This window comes from Myotis lucifugus, unplaced genomic scaffold (assembly GCF_000147115.1).
Source record: "Myotis lucifugus unplaced genomic scaffold, Myoluc2.0 scaffold_30, whole genome shotgun sequence".
NCBI classification, from domain to species: Eukaryota; Metazoa; Chordata; class Mammalia; order Chiroptera; family Vespertilionidae; genus Myotis; species Myotis lucifugus.
The window spans coordinates 3,939,767-3,954,530 of NW_005871078.1; the positions used below are offsets into that span (position 1 = coordinate 3,939,767).

The 14,764-nt window shown below is 41.1% G+C and overlaps 1 protein-coding gene across 1 annotated transcript in view; it reads left to right on the plus strand.

Moving 5' to 3' along the window:
* SLC2A13 (solute carrier family 2 member 13) overlaps positions 1-14,764 on the plus strand; it is a gene marked incomplete at its 5' end in the record, with an annotated part of 284,652 nt that continues 269,888 nt past the window's right edge. The window contains 4 exon segments of the mRNA XM_014454075.2: positions 1-42; positions 44-163; positions 166-282; positions 284-335. Of these exon segments, the coding sequence (XP_014309561.1) occupies positions 1-42; positions 44-163; positions 166-282; positions 284-335 (331 nt within the window).

The following is a 14,764-nucleotide window of genomic DNA, read 5'->3' on the forward strand; positions in this document are numbered from 1 at the left end:
CCCGCCTTCGTGTACGTGGTGGCGGTCTTCTCCGCGCTGGGCGGGCTTCCTGTTCGGCTATGACACCGGCGTGGTGTCGGGGGCCATGCTGCTGCTCAAGCGGCAGCCAAGCCTGGACGCGCTGTGGCAGGAGCTGCTGGTGTCCAGCACGGTGGGGGCGGGCCGCCGTCTCGGGCGCTGGCGGGGCGGGGGCCTTGAACGGGCGTCTGGGGGCGGCCGCGCCTCCCATCCCTGCTGGGCAGTGCCCTCCTCACCGCGGCTTCCCCGGGGCTGGCCGGGGCGAAACAACAAGGAGACCTTGCTCGCCGGCCGCCTGGTCGTCGGGCTTGGCATCGGTGAGTTGGGGACCTGGGAAGGGCCCCTGGAGGCCCCTGGCCTCACCGCTCTTGACCCTGGTCGCTGCGTTCTGTTTGGGGGTCTCCGTCGGGTCTTGCCAGGTCGGAGAGGATTCCCTCCACTTCTCTTGCCCCAGGAAAGCCCGTCTGTTAGTCCTGCCTCAAAGGCTCCCTCGGGAGGTGGGTGGTGGGTGGTGGGTGGTGGGTGGGTTGATGCAGCTACCCCCCCCCCCTCCAGCCCACGGAGAATCTTGGCTCTTCCACGAAAAAGTGAACCCGCGTGACTGCTGCCTCTCCGAGCACTTACAGGACCCCGCTCATCACCAGCTTTTTCCTTGATCCAGCCCAACCTGATGCTGCCCCGCAGCTTTGAGGGAGGGTCTCTCTGCTTTCCTGCGTTGTCTCGCTTTGTCTCTCCACTGCTAGCTTCTTTCCTTGTCTAGGATTCCAAACCCCAACCCCAATCAGTGCTAAAGTCACAGTAAGTTAATTTTAAAGTTAAGTAATTCTGGACCCAAAAGCTATTCTGTGCTACCCCCTTCTCTTTCCTTCTCTAGTCATTTGTCTTTAGGTGGAGTATAGTTTTCCTCTTCTTGCTTTTGTTTATTTTTTTGTATGGCCTTTTGCTTTCATCTTTCCCCCAAATGAATTCTTTGCTCCTCTGTTTTTCTCACTTTTCCTTTACATTCATATTCACTCATTCTCTTCGTTTTGCCTCTCCTGCCTTCCTGTTGGGAACCAAAATGATCGGCTAAACTTTAGCCGCTAAAGGTCATGTTCACTCCCTACATTTATTTAGGAGCTACTCCCTCTGTGGATAAATGCCAGCAAGAAATTTGCAATGTGCTTCAAAAGTAAGGACTACGGTTCCCCTGGCATTGATTTTTCACCCTGGTTGCTGAGCAGGGGAAGTACAATCCTTGAGTTCTTGGCAGACCGAAGCTATTTGGAATGTGGTCAGTATTATTAGAAAGCACTTCTGAGGGAGAGTTGGGGGTTGAGACTTCAGACTTCAGTCTCACTGGTAGTGTTTCTAAGACACATCGCTGATGCTTTTCAGATGTTGCAGTTCATAATTCAGCTTTTGTTTCCTTTGGGGTGCGTTTGATGTATTTCTTCCCTGGGGCTGGGCTTGATGAAAGCCCTTTCAACTCGGTGATCTGCCCATTCACCGCTTGTTTGACATTTACGCTTTTCATCCCTTCTCTGTAGGCTCCCAGGGGAAGCGAGCCCCATTTAAACAACTCCGCATGAACTGTGAGCCTGAACCCCGGTTCCCTGCACTTCATGTCCCAAAGCTGTCATTACTGACCCCCCTTTAGTTTGTTTCTTGTCCTGTTAATTAGTGAAGCAAGGCAAGGCTCTCAGTAAAATGTTAAGTGGGCACATGGAAGCCCAGTATGACCAAAGTACAGCTGACGTGAAACCTCTTTTATAGGAACAACCTGTGCCTTCAACAAATAACCTGGCATGAGAGTCAAATGATCAGGATTCTTTTTCTCAGCATTCTCTGCTTGGGACACCCAGATCATCTTTTTTGTTTGTTTGTTTGTTTCTTCTGGCATAGAAATAACAATTTTAGGTAGCAAGATTTCTGCAGTCAGACTGACCCTTATTTGTGATTTGGATATTGCATAATGTTTTGCAGAGATCTCTAAATGAAGCTTCCTAGAGTTTAGCTATGGCAAGTACTGGGTATTTGGATATTATGTTGACTCTTGTATCTGAGCAGAGGTAGATCATTGGAAGGACATAAGATGTCCAGCCGACATGGCGCAGTGGTTGAGCACGGACCTCGGAATCAGGAGGTCACGGTTCCATTCCTGGTCAGGGCATATGCCCGGGTTGCGGGCTCGATCCCTAGTGTGGGGCATGCAGGAGGCAGCGATCAGTGATTCTCTCTCATCCTTGATGTTTCTGTCTCTTCCTCTCTGAAATCAATACAAGTATATTAAAAAGAGCAGATATTCAGTAATTAGATGTTTGCCGTGCCCTTTGGATAGGTCATAAAAAGTTATCTCTGGCAATACCTCTTACTGTGGGCACGGACCCCAATTTAAATTCTTTAAGGGAGAGGTAAATTTTCACTTGAGCCCTTAGACCTCAATTGCCTTCAGCTCAAATAATCCACGTGCCAAAGTGGCTCATCTTGGGGAAGCTGTTCTGAACCCCTTCAACACAATTTACCCCCCCACCCAAATAAATTAAAAAATTGTATTTTACAGGGTAATCTTATTGTTTATGTCCTTTACAATGACATATTGTTTAAGAATTTTGTACTTGTTTTTTTTTAAAATATATATTTTATTGATTTTTTACAGAGAGGAAGGGAGAGGGATAGAGAGTTAGAAACATCGATGAGAAACATCGATCAGCTGCCTCCTGCACACTCCCTACTGGGGATGTGCCCGCAACCAAGGTACATGCCCTTGACCGGAATCGAACCTGGGACCCTTAAGTCCGCAGGCTGACGCTCTATCCACTGAGCCATGCCGGTTAGGGCAAGAATTTTGTACTTGTAATCAAAGTTTTTAGGTGTGGTTGGGTACATCAGGATCGAAGGAATTTGAGTACAGTTTTCCTTTATTTGATTGTTATCTGGGACATTGTGTCTCTCATGCATAACACACACAATAAATTGTCAAGAAAGGGCAAATTACAAGAACTTAGTCCTGTTATCACTATTAGCACATACATAACCCAAAAAGCAAGCAGTTTAATTTAGCCTTTTCTCCATGGTGTTCACATTTATTTTTATTGCTCCTTTTAAACATGATTTAGTGCCTGTGTAGGGAACGTCAGGAAGTCCCTAAATGTGGATATTCACCAATATTCAAAACCTTTACTGAGCATTGACATATTTCTATATACAACACTGGGTTTGTTGAATTAATTTTAGATTTACATCAGTTTCTTCTGTCAGTCTCTGTTCCAGGGCTCCCTCTACTGGAACACAATTTGTAGCTACATATTGCATCTTGTAATTAGTATGGTATGGCCTGTTGAGTAATTCTTTTAGATTTTTCACATTTTCTTCCCCAAATGGCACTGTGAATTCTTATTCTTTAATGCAAAGCAAATGTAAACTCTTTTTTTAATCAAAAACATCATGCAATTAAGCATTAATGTAAAAAAAAGAGTTTCATTTAAGATAAGCATAGTTAGCCAGAATCAGCCAGATTTTTAAATAATCAACTAATGCTTTCTTTTTGCAATCAACTTTTTTTGTGTGTGTTTTTTTAAATCCCCCTCCCCTCAATTTCTTTCTTTCACTTTCAACTTCTTTTAAAGCAGGATTGCTGTATTGGATTTATGCTCACTACTGGTATGAAACTGGCGTGTAAAGTAAAACTTCGCTTAATTTCCTTTATTTTCTTGTTTCATACACATTAACAGTTTACATGCACTACCCTCTCCCCCCTCTTATTTCTGGTGGCTTGACAATCATAATGAGGATTATGACCTAATTGTGTTTGTCTAGTAGTATTGCAACACCCTCCTTGAGTGAGCTGTCAGTGAGATGACGGAAGTCTGTTCATGTGAATTCTATGAAGTTATTCATGTGACTTCTGTATAAAACACTACTTTTTCATCCACTCACCTTTCCCTCTTCTGTATTTTAAGCCCTAAGTAAGAATACAGTCTAAGTTGAATGACTTCACACTGATGTCCTTGGCTTTAACATCTCTAATGATGTAGAACCTGCTGGTAGACTTCAAATAGCAAGCAGTCTTGCTATTTTACAAAAAAGCACATGAGATATTTTCCTTTTCTTTTTCTCATCCAACTTGGATTGCTTTATACATTTGTCCTATCTACAACTCTTCATTCCTTTTCATTTATTTGTTTATTTATTTTTCATTGTTGACTGTATTACAGATGTTCCCCATTTTCTCCCTTTTTGCCCGAGGGCGACATCTCAGCAGTCACTCTCCAGGAAGAATGTGAATTGACAATGGAATTAGCTGCCTATGCCCTGGAAATGATAATGTCTAACATTTGCTCATTACAACTCTGTGTCAGGCACTCTTCTAAACATTTTCCCTCTATTTATGTAATCTTCATAATAAATAACCCAGTGACATAAAGACATTGAGATGAAGATATTTAGCAGAAAGAGATGAAGTCACTTTCTCTTGGTCACAAAGCATCTGGTGGAGCCAGAATTTGCCAGGAGAGGTCTGGCTTCATAGGCAGCCCATGCTCCTCTGCACAGTGACACTGACTCTGGTCCCTGAAGCTACCAGCATCTGTGATGTGGACGGGAATTTTAAAATATAGACTTTGCAAAGTAGCCATGGCATACCATGGAGTGACAATGAGGAAAGCAGAGCTGGTTAGAACATTCCTTTGCTAAGAGCTTGTGAACAGGGATGCCCATATTTAGGGCAGCTGTGTTGCACACCTTGGGGGGGCGGGTGCGGGGCTCCATTCATGCTGCATCTACCCTGGAGGGGGTGGATTCCCATGGAATACAGTGGGGCCTCCTGGAGTTGGACAACACAGATACTGTTCATGATGTAGCAACTAAATTTAAAAAAAAAAGCTATTTCTGCTTTTCCTTTCTGTCGTGATGTTCTGTCTGCTTGGGATGTGCTTTTCCATAACATTCTCTCTACCCATCCCACAGTCACTTACTGAGTGATGACTTTGTTGGGTGCTGGAGAGACAAAGATAAAAATAGTCCCTGGTCTTAAAAAGACTTAAGGAAAGACAAACACGAGGTTGTTAATCCTACATAGAATCATCAAAGGATGTTTACTCATCCTTCCAGGCCTCGCTTTATCAGGAAAGCTCCCTCAGTGGGCCTCTGCTGGATGTTAGCGCTTTCTCTGAACCACACACTCAGGACATTGAACTGCATTATGCGTTGCAGTGGATCTTTTTGGCCATGACTCATCTCCCTGGTAGATCAGGAGCTTACAGGGTCACCTAATTTGGTAGTACAGTCAAACCTCGTTGGTCGAATGTCTCCCATCTCGAACAGTTCGGTTCTCTACCAAGTTGTTCACGGAAAAAAATGTCTGTTGTGGAACCAAACTTTGGTGTTGACAACCCTTCCAACTCTCAACATGACAAAAAGGGTCTCTCAGGCAACAAAGGAGAGAATGCTTTTGTTGCTGGGGAAAGAAACATAACGAGGCCATCAAGAGTGCTCATGTTCTAAGGGTGGGAAAGAAACTGATCACAGACCATTGAAGTAGAAAAACTTGTTGATTTGGATAAAAGCAGTTAGCCAGTGTCAGCCATTTTGGAGGCATTGGTATATGAACAAGCAAAAATGCTGCGTGCTGACCTGGAAGACACTCCTGGACCAAATGCTAAAAATGACTCGTTTAAGGCTAATAGGGGGGTGGTTCGATAAATTTAAGAAAAAAGGTGTTTATTTATACATTAAACAGTATATTAGACATGTACTGTATATAAGAAAGGTTAAAACGAATCATTTGGGAGTCTGGAATAGATTAATTCAATTTACATTATTTCTAATGGGGAAAAATTCGGTTTTCGAACAAATTGCTTCTCAGACAGCCTTCTGGAACGAATTAAGTTTGAGAGCCGAGGTTCCACTGTAATAGTATACTGTATTTACTACCCTATTATTTATATATTAAGCTCTTAAATATGTAGCAAACTAAAGAATGTATAAAAGTAATACTCAAGAGACCATTGCTATATTTGAACACACGAAACCTCCGATACACAGTTAATTTAGAAAGTGGAATGCTTGGTGGTGATGCGTGAGGCCTCTGGGTCTGGGCTGCCCGGGCTCCCATCCTGGCTGGCCATTTACTACCCAGGTGACTGTGTCAAGTCTCGTACTTCAGTTTCCTTATCTGTGGGATAGAGATAATACCCGCCTCATAGGGTAGTTATGAGGATTAAATAAGTTAACATTGGTAAAGTGCTTTTACAGTGCCTTCACAGGTAAGCCGTGTAACCTTTGGCAAATTACCATTGTATGTCTCAGTCTCTACGACCCCAGAATGATTGTGATGATAGCACTTAGGAAATAAGGCTGTTGTAGAAATTAAATGAGCTGATGCATGCAAATATGCCTGGCTAGCAATAAATGGTCACTCTAGCTATCAGGTGCAGCCGTCTCAGTCACGCCCTAACACAATGGTTCTCAACTTTCTGGCCCTTTAAATACAGTTCCTCATGTTGTGACCCAACCATAAAATTATTTTCGTTGTTACTTCATAACTGTAATGTTGCTACTGTTATGAATCGTAATGTAAATATCTGATATGCAGGATGGTCTTAGGCGACCCCTGTGAAAGGGTCGTTCGACCGCCAAAGGGGTCGCGACCCACAGGTTGAGAACCGCTGCCCTAACACCTTTTAACAGTCAAGGGAAATAAAACTATTATGAGAGTTTAATGCTTATAACTAGTAACAGGTGAGTAAAAACTCCACCTATAAATGGAACAGGCAAACATGAAAGACAGAATGAGTAATTTAAAAGCATGGCAGTACTCTGTCTTTCAAGTATTCAGTTTCTATTATGTAAAATTATCTTCCAGCCAGACAGGTGGAGTTGTGAACCCAGTCTTGAAGGAAGTGATAAACATAGGTTGTCTGAGAGAAGGGTACTTTTCTAGTGAGGCAAGAGGAGGGAGATAAATGCAGAGCACTGAGTAGAACAAGCAGTTTTTCTGGGCCGTGTGGAGGGGTTGAAGAAAGTAGTAAAAATGTGAATCTCTTTGTTTGAGTATAATCTCTGCTGGTAGTAAGGGACTGATTGGACCTGTGGTATTAGGTCTGTCTTGTAATATTTTACATGCCTATTTATGGACAAAAGAGTCCAGTTCCCCAGGCAGATATGTCTGCCTCTTAAGAGGCAAAGAATGAATACTGTTCATAAAAACTTGAAAGTAATAGCTTTGGGATAAAAAGAACATTAATAATGGAAGCTTTCATGTAAAACTCCATTATATTTTTGGATTTGGTTATGACTTCCATGTCAGGAACTCATTCCATACAACAGAGAGAGAACATTGGAAACTAAAATTGTGTGCCTAGTGTTCAAGGACTAGACATTCACTATTTAATATTTGGTTAGCAAGTGCTTATAGTTTTGAAAGAAAATTATGTAGTGACTCAAGCATGTGTAACGATGGATTTCAAAGATTCTTGAAATGTAGGCATCATTATAAGTTAATCAATCTCAGGGTAAAATTTGAAACAGTTATTGCGATGTCTAACTAATTCCAACATTTGCTCTATATTCATAGGAAATAGGTTTCTAGAGTTCTATTTTTGGGTGGACAGGCAGTGTCAGGGTAAGGTGGCCATCTGGTTTTGTAGGTGAGACAGCATGTGTCTCAGGACTATCTCAGAGGTCACCCAGGGCCCACAGGCCGCCCGCCCGCCAGGCAGTGAAGTGACTGAAATGAAAACATGCAGAAAACACACACAAAACGGATGAAGTCCTTTGTCATGTGTCTTGAAAGCAAGCTTGTTGGGAATTCTTATAAAATCTTTCATTATATTCACTTCTCTCCTGTATTAGGGAAATTCTTAGAATTTTTTCGGAGTTCCTCCTTCTACTTTTGTTCGTCTGATGTTAAAATTAATCCAGTATGTTTTAATCAATACTACAAATCTAGAGTTGTGACAGTCATTTTTCATTGAATACTTTCTTTTTTTACACTCATTTTTTAGAGACTAGACAGAGAGAGAAACATCGATTAGTTGTTCCACTTACACATTTATTGGTTGCTTCCTGTATGTGCCCTGCCCCAAGCTCTAACTCGACACCTTGGCATATCAGGATGATTCTCTAACCAACTGAGCTACCTGGTCAGGGCCTCCTTAGATACTTTTCTTTATCCTGTGAGTCTGGCCTCTAAATATATCTAGAATCTAGTTCTCATCACTTCCATTTCTGTCACCCAGATCCAAAATACTATCTCTCACTTGGAGCACTGCAAGTGTTCTAGCTGTTCACTCTGCCTTTTTCTTTTTTAAAAAAATTATTTATTTATTTATTTTAGAGAGGAAGGAGGAGGGAGAGAGAGAGAGAGAAACATCAATGATGAGAGAGAATCATTGATCAGCTGCCTCCTGCACGCCCCTCACTGGGGATTGAGCCCGCAACCTGGGCATGTGCCCTTACCGGGAATCGAACCATCTGGTTCATCGGTCGATGCTCAACCACTGAGCCACACCGGCCTAGCCACTCTGCCTTTTTCTTGACGCCTCTGCTGTCTTTTCTCCACATGACAGCTGGAATGATTCTTGTAAAATACGGAGCAGATCCTGCCACTTCAGTGCTCCTCGAAGTGCTGCCCTCGGTAGCTCCCATCTCGCTCAGAGTAAGAGCCAGGGGCCTGTAGGGCTGCAGTGTTCATGCCCATCCCCCTCCTTCCACATTGCTTCCTCCTACTTCACTCCCGCTCCAGCCGCCCTGGTCTCTAAGAACACACAGTTCATCCTTCCCGGCCTTTAGGTCTGACTCCTCTGCTGGAAAGCACTCCTCAGGCATCCACATCCTTCCTTCATCTTTGTGTTTCATAAATGTCTCCCCTTAATGAGTTCTTCCTCGATCACTCTGACGTTGCAGTCCCCGCCATTGGTACTCCCCACTCTTTTACTTTTTTTTTTTAATCTCCCTGATTTATTGTTCTCTCTGGCACTTTTCACTAATTGATATCTATGTTACTTATTGTTTCCCTTCAGTAGAACATAATCTCTATGAAGACAGGTTTTTATTTTTCTGTTTTTGCATACCCCTCTTCACCAGTGCGTAGTCTGGTGCCTGGCACACAGCAGTCATTCGATAAGTATGTAATGAATAGATAAAAACTAAAACTATATAACCCTGGTGAGTAATTTTTTGAGCTGAGACCAGGTTGTCGATGCCTTGGGGATGTCATAGGAAAATGGTACAGTGGTTGTGGGTAATTAAATGTCTCTCGGGTTGTTTGTGACTCAAGTCTGTCATTTCAGGCGGTTTTAAGTAATTGGGAAAAATAGATATTTTTGTTTAAGACATTTAAGTCTTAACATTTCTCAATACCTGGGACAAAAGCAGATCACTTCATCAGTCCTACAGGTCTAAAAAATGGAATTTGATTCACGCATGAAAGATGACTAGACTCTCAAATGAACTCAAAGTAACTACAGTTGACCTTTGAATAACATGGGTTTGAACTTCGTTGGTCCACTTGTATGTGGATTTATTTCAATGCGGGTACAGTCAGCTCTCTGTATCTGGATCGAAAACAATAGTTTTGATCCCTGGTTAGGTATCTGCAGAGGCAAAGGACCAACTGTATAGGTACACTGTTCTACATTATTTTGTATCAGGGACTAGAGCATCCAAAGATTTTGATATTCGTGGGGGTCCTGGAACCAGTCCTCTGCAGATACTGTAAAGTTTTGGGGACTCAAAAGTTAATATGGATTTTCAGTTATGCATGGTTGGCGCCCCTAATGACCTTATTCAACGATCAACTAACTGTATGTTGACACACGATGGTAGAATCAACCTTCTTATGTGGTAGTACATCTGCCTCTCCCCCCCCCCCCCCCCCCACACACACACCCAATGCTGTGAACACTTTAATGCAGTGATGGTGAACCTCTGACACGCGAACTCATTTTTTTGGTTGATTTTTCTTTGTTAAATGGCATTTAAATATATAAAATAAATATAAAAAATACAAGTCTTTGTTTTATTATGGTTGCAAATATCAAAAAATTTCTATATGTGTGTAATATCCTTTGTAATACTTATTATAATTTTTTAAATAAGAATAAAAAAAAATTTCTATATGTGAAACGGCACCAGAGTTAAGTTAGGGTTTTTCAAAATGCTGACACGCCGAGCTCAAAAGGTTTGCCATCACTGCTCTAATGTCTCCACTATTCTTGGCAGAGAGTTTTGTAGGAAGAGGGATTGTGATTAAAGTAGTTGCATTTTCTAGTTTAACATGGAATTAAAGCAAGATAGGGGTGGGGGTGAGGGTTGGAGAGTCATATTTCACCCAAGCTCTAAAGAGGCCTGATCAGTTTCCCTTGACCTTCACATCATCTCTCTCTGATGTTTCCAAAATTCAGTGAATCTTTCTCCTGGAGAATGCTGGATATGGAATTATAATTCCTTTCTTCTTCTTTCTTCTTCCTTCTTCATTATAATTCCTTTCTTCTTCTTTCTTCTTCCTTCTTCCTTCTTCTTCCTTCTTCTTCCTCCTTCTTCCTCCTTCTTTCTTCTTTCTTCTTTCTTCTTCTTTCTCCTCCTCCTCCTCCTCCTCCTCCTCCTCCTCCTCCTCCTCCTCCTCCTCCTCCTCTTCCTCCTCTTTGTTAATCGTCACTTGATATTTTTCCATTGATTTTTAGGAGGAGTGGAAGAGAGAGGGAAAGACAGAGAGAAACATCAATGTGAGAGAAACACATTGATTGGTTGTCTCCTGCATGAGCCCCGACCAGGGCTTGGGTCAGGGAGGAGCCTGCCACTGAGGTAAGTGCCCTTAACCAGGATGGAATCCGGGATCCCTTGGTCCGCAGGCCTACGCTCTAGCCAATGACCCACACCGGCTAGAACTCTTGTTTTCTTCTTGGTGCTCAATCCATATTTCAGATTCTGTAATAGACTTTGTTAAGTAGGTACTAAGCATTGGGCCAAGCACAAAAAATGTTGGGATTAAAAAAAAAATAGAAGACATACTTTATTTTCCATATGGACCTGGTTATAAATGTAGGGGACAAAGCATGGGTAAATGTGTTATGATGTGACAAATGTTAAGAGATGATATTAAATGTACGGAATTTAAAAAATAAGTATCATGATCTTGAGGTTGCTCTGATCCTTAAATGACCTGTATTTTTAATTCTGGATGTGAAAAATGGGTCCAGGCTTCAAGTGAGGCCAGTCTGTAACTTCATAGCAACGAAGTGGCATCACTAGTCCAAATTGCGATAATTAAAATAGTCCTATATTGCATTTTAAACTAATTGGAATATGGGTGCTTCCAATAAATACGGAAACTTAAATTGTTAAACAAAATAATCAAATTATGCGATGAAGACCTGGCTTAAGCCAATTTTCCAGTTTACCATTTTAATTTTTAATCTTGTGAACTCCTTAAACTCTTAATACCTTGCCATTCCAGACACATTTTATTATGCCTTTCTGTACACCACTTCTATGACTGCCCGAGTGTGATACTCATATATCTTTGATGTAGATAGTAATAAAAAAAATATGTAAGGCACAGTAATACACATAGTGTCTACCTGGAGCTAGCAGGTCAGGCTTTACAAATAATTTACTTCATAGAGTTCTTTTCTTAAAAAATATATTTCATTGATTTCAGAGAGGAAGGGAGAGGGAAAGATAGAAACTTAAATGTTGAGAGAGAATCATCAATCAGCTGCTTACTGCACACTGGGGATCTAGCCTGCGACCCAGCATGTGCCCTGACCGGGAATGGAACCATGACCTCCTGGTTCATAGGTCAACGCTCAACCACTGGGCCACGCTGGCCGGGCTTCATAGAGTTCTTGTGTGTGTCAACTGATAAAGTAGTTTCTGTTAAAAGCTTATCATAGTTCCTAGTCCTCAGTAAATGCTTAATAAATAGTAGCTATTTGTATTGTTGTAATGTAATCTTACATAACTGTACTCTCTACCATATTACAAGTTTTAAAAGTTCAAAGGCGATGTCTTTTGCCCACCTCATGCCCTTTTTCAATCCCTATGACATAGCCCAGTGCCTGATAGGTAGCTGGCACCTGCATCTGATTAATTGATCTGAATTTTTCCTCCCATTTTATCTCTATTGTAGACAGAAACATGTATTGAATTAGTGAACAGAAGTAAACTGCGCAATAAGTTTCCTTGGCATGTTAGTAATGAAAACCTTCTGTAGAGCTTTAAGTTGCATATTAGTATGAGTACAATGGACAAGTTACCTAGTTTCACAGCCATAATTCCTGCATAAATAGAAAAATTTGCAATTTTTATTGTACAATTTGAACCTTGAAATATAGGAGTGGGCAGAAAGAAATGGAATTTACTACAAGTACATATATGATATGCTTTTATTCTTTGTTTTCAGTAGTTGGTCATTTTCAACTAACGAAGTTCGGGGAACAAAAATACAACAAAAGATTCTAACAATATGCTTTTATTTTTAGGTCATATTTCTTCTTTAACCTGTGAAATAGGAACAAATAAGTGACACTTTAATAATAGTGTCAACATAAGTAAATTTTAAAGAATATAATAATATTCAGATGAATGAAGTATTTATTGTGAATGAACAGATGTTGAGACTGAAGAAGTAAGAAGTCATTTTTTTCTTTTAAGAACTTAGTTTTTTAAAATAAGCTAATACCCTGATTAAGAAACACATGAATGTTGGAGAAGAAACACATAATTTTGTGATATTCATTTAGTAATTACATAATTACTTAATATTTATCTGTGCAAGAAATTCTTATATTCTAGAGCATTTTCAAAATTATATTTTTCTAAAAATGATACTCATTTTCAAATTTAGATTTATATGTACTTATAAGCATTTCTCATAAGAATTATAGTTATCTATACTAATAAAAGGGTAATATGCTAATTAGGGCAGATGTCCATCCAGACAAAGCCACAGTGGCTGCAAGGCCTGGGGCTCATGGCAGCCATGGGCTCAGGCAGCCGTGAGTCCTGGTGGCTGTGAGGCCCGGGGCTCAGGCCGCTGTGGGCTCAGGCAGCTGTAAGCCCCAGTGGCTGCGGGGACTGGGGCTCAGGCCTCACAGCTGCCACGGCCGGCAGTGGCAGCAGCAGCAGGGTTATGGGGGCGGTGCCTTCCCCTGATCAGCTGGGTCCCTCCCTGTGGGGAGCGGGCCTAAGCCATCAGTAGGACATCCCCTGAAGGCTCCCAGACTGTGAGAGGGGGCATGCTGGGCTGAAGGATTCCCCCCCCCCCCCATGAATTTTCATGCACTGGGCCTCTAGTTTATTAATAAGCATTTATGCTTTGCATATAAATAGCTACTGTTCTGGTTAACAGTTAACTTCTATTTGCTTTAAGTGAAAAAACTAGATGACTTAATTCGATTTGGATTAGAAGGATTTGTAGATGTGAATTTAATGCCATTGTCAGTAAATTTTTATTATTTCTAAGTGGTTATGAAGATGATGTATCCAGAGATGAGTCATTTAGACAAACATTGCCTTAATTATTCAAAAGAAAATGAATTCTAGGAATTACAGATCAACAGACTGATTACTTTCTAGCAAAATTATAAACTATTATTAAGGTGAAGATTTGGAGGCATTTGGAAAAGAGTATGATGATTAATAGAAGCTTTTCTGGGTTCCCTAGGAATATGTCTTATAAAACTTCATTTTTATGTTTCTTTTGAAAGCATGGCTGGGTTTGTAGATTAGGGAAATTCTGCAGCTAAAGAATTTGACATATCCCCTTTCTTTCATTGAACATATTTGTAAAACACTTTTTACTAGGTGGTGAGCAAAATATGCTTTATTAATCCCACGGGGGATAATGATAAGTAATCTCTGATATTTGGCAGACAAAATGACGTGACTTAGTTGGATGCTCTGTCAGGGTTGCCTGCAGTGGAGTCCAACACTGAGCTCAGTCCTTCATGCTCCATGCGTATCCAGTCTGGGGGAGCCTAGAGCAAACCAATTGGCTATTAATGCGGGATAACAGAGTTAATATTAAAAATACGAGAATGCTCTTTAAATCAAGAAAAATTAAAAGTATTAGGATATATGTTTATAATATGTTCCATATGTATCTTTTACGTTTCAAATATTTTGTATTATTTCTTTTGGTGTACACTTGGATCTGGCCAACCATGAGACAGATGCTTTCAGTGAGTGCAGCAAGGAGTCTATGGGAGTCTGTACAAGTAGGCAGTCTGCACACTGTGCAGAGACCTGTCCAGGTGTTGAAGGAGAAGTCTCCATTGTATTCATAGCCCGACTGGAGGGCCTCTGTGGTCCCATCTGATTCTAGATTTCTAAGGGCTGCTTCAGTGGTTACAGTGGAGAAATGGTTTCATCCAATCTGTAAGGGAACCTATCCTCTGAAATGGAATGAATGAGCGAAGATATTCAGATTACAAGCTATGGAAGTGTCACCTTTGGTAACTTCTATTTGTGTTTGGTAAACATTGGTTGACTTGCTGGAAACACTTGAATCATTTTATTACTTTTGGCTCCTGCCTGTTAAATTCTCAAATTAGCTTTATTTTACTTGAATATAGTTTGAATCCATTTTTTGTGGATTCAAACTATATTCAAGAACATTATTTTATGTTGATCATTTTATTAAGATAATTTGTAAAATAGGAAGATGGCAACTTTGAAAGCCTTATGTCTCTGGCACTCTCCGTGGAGCGCCACAATCCTCTCTGGTCTCTTTAAATGATTAATGCTGCTACTTCCATGATTC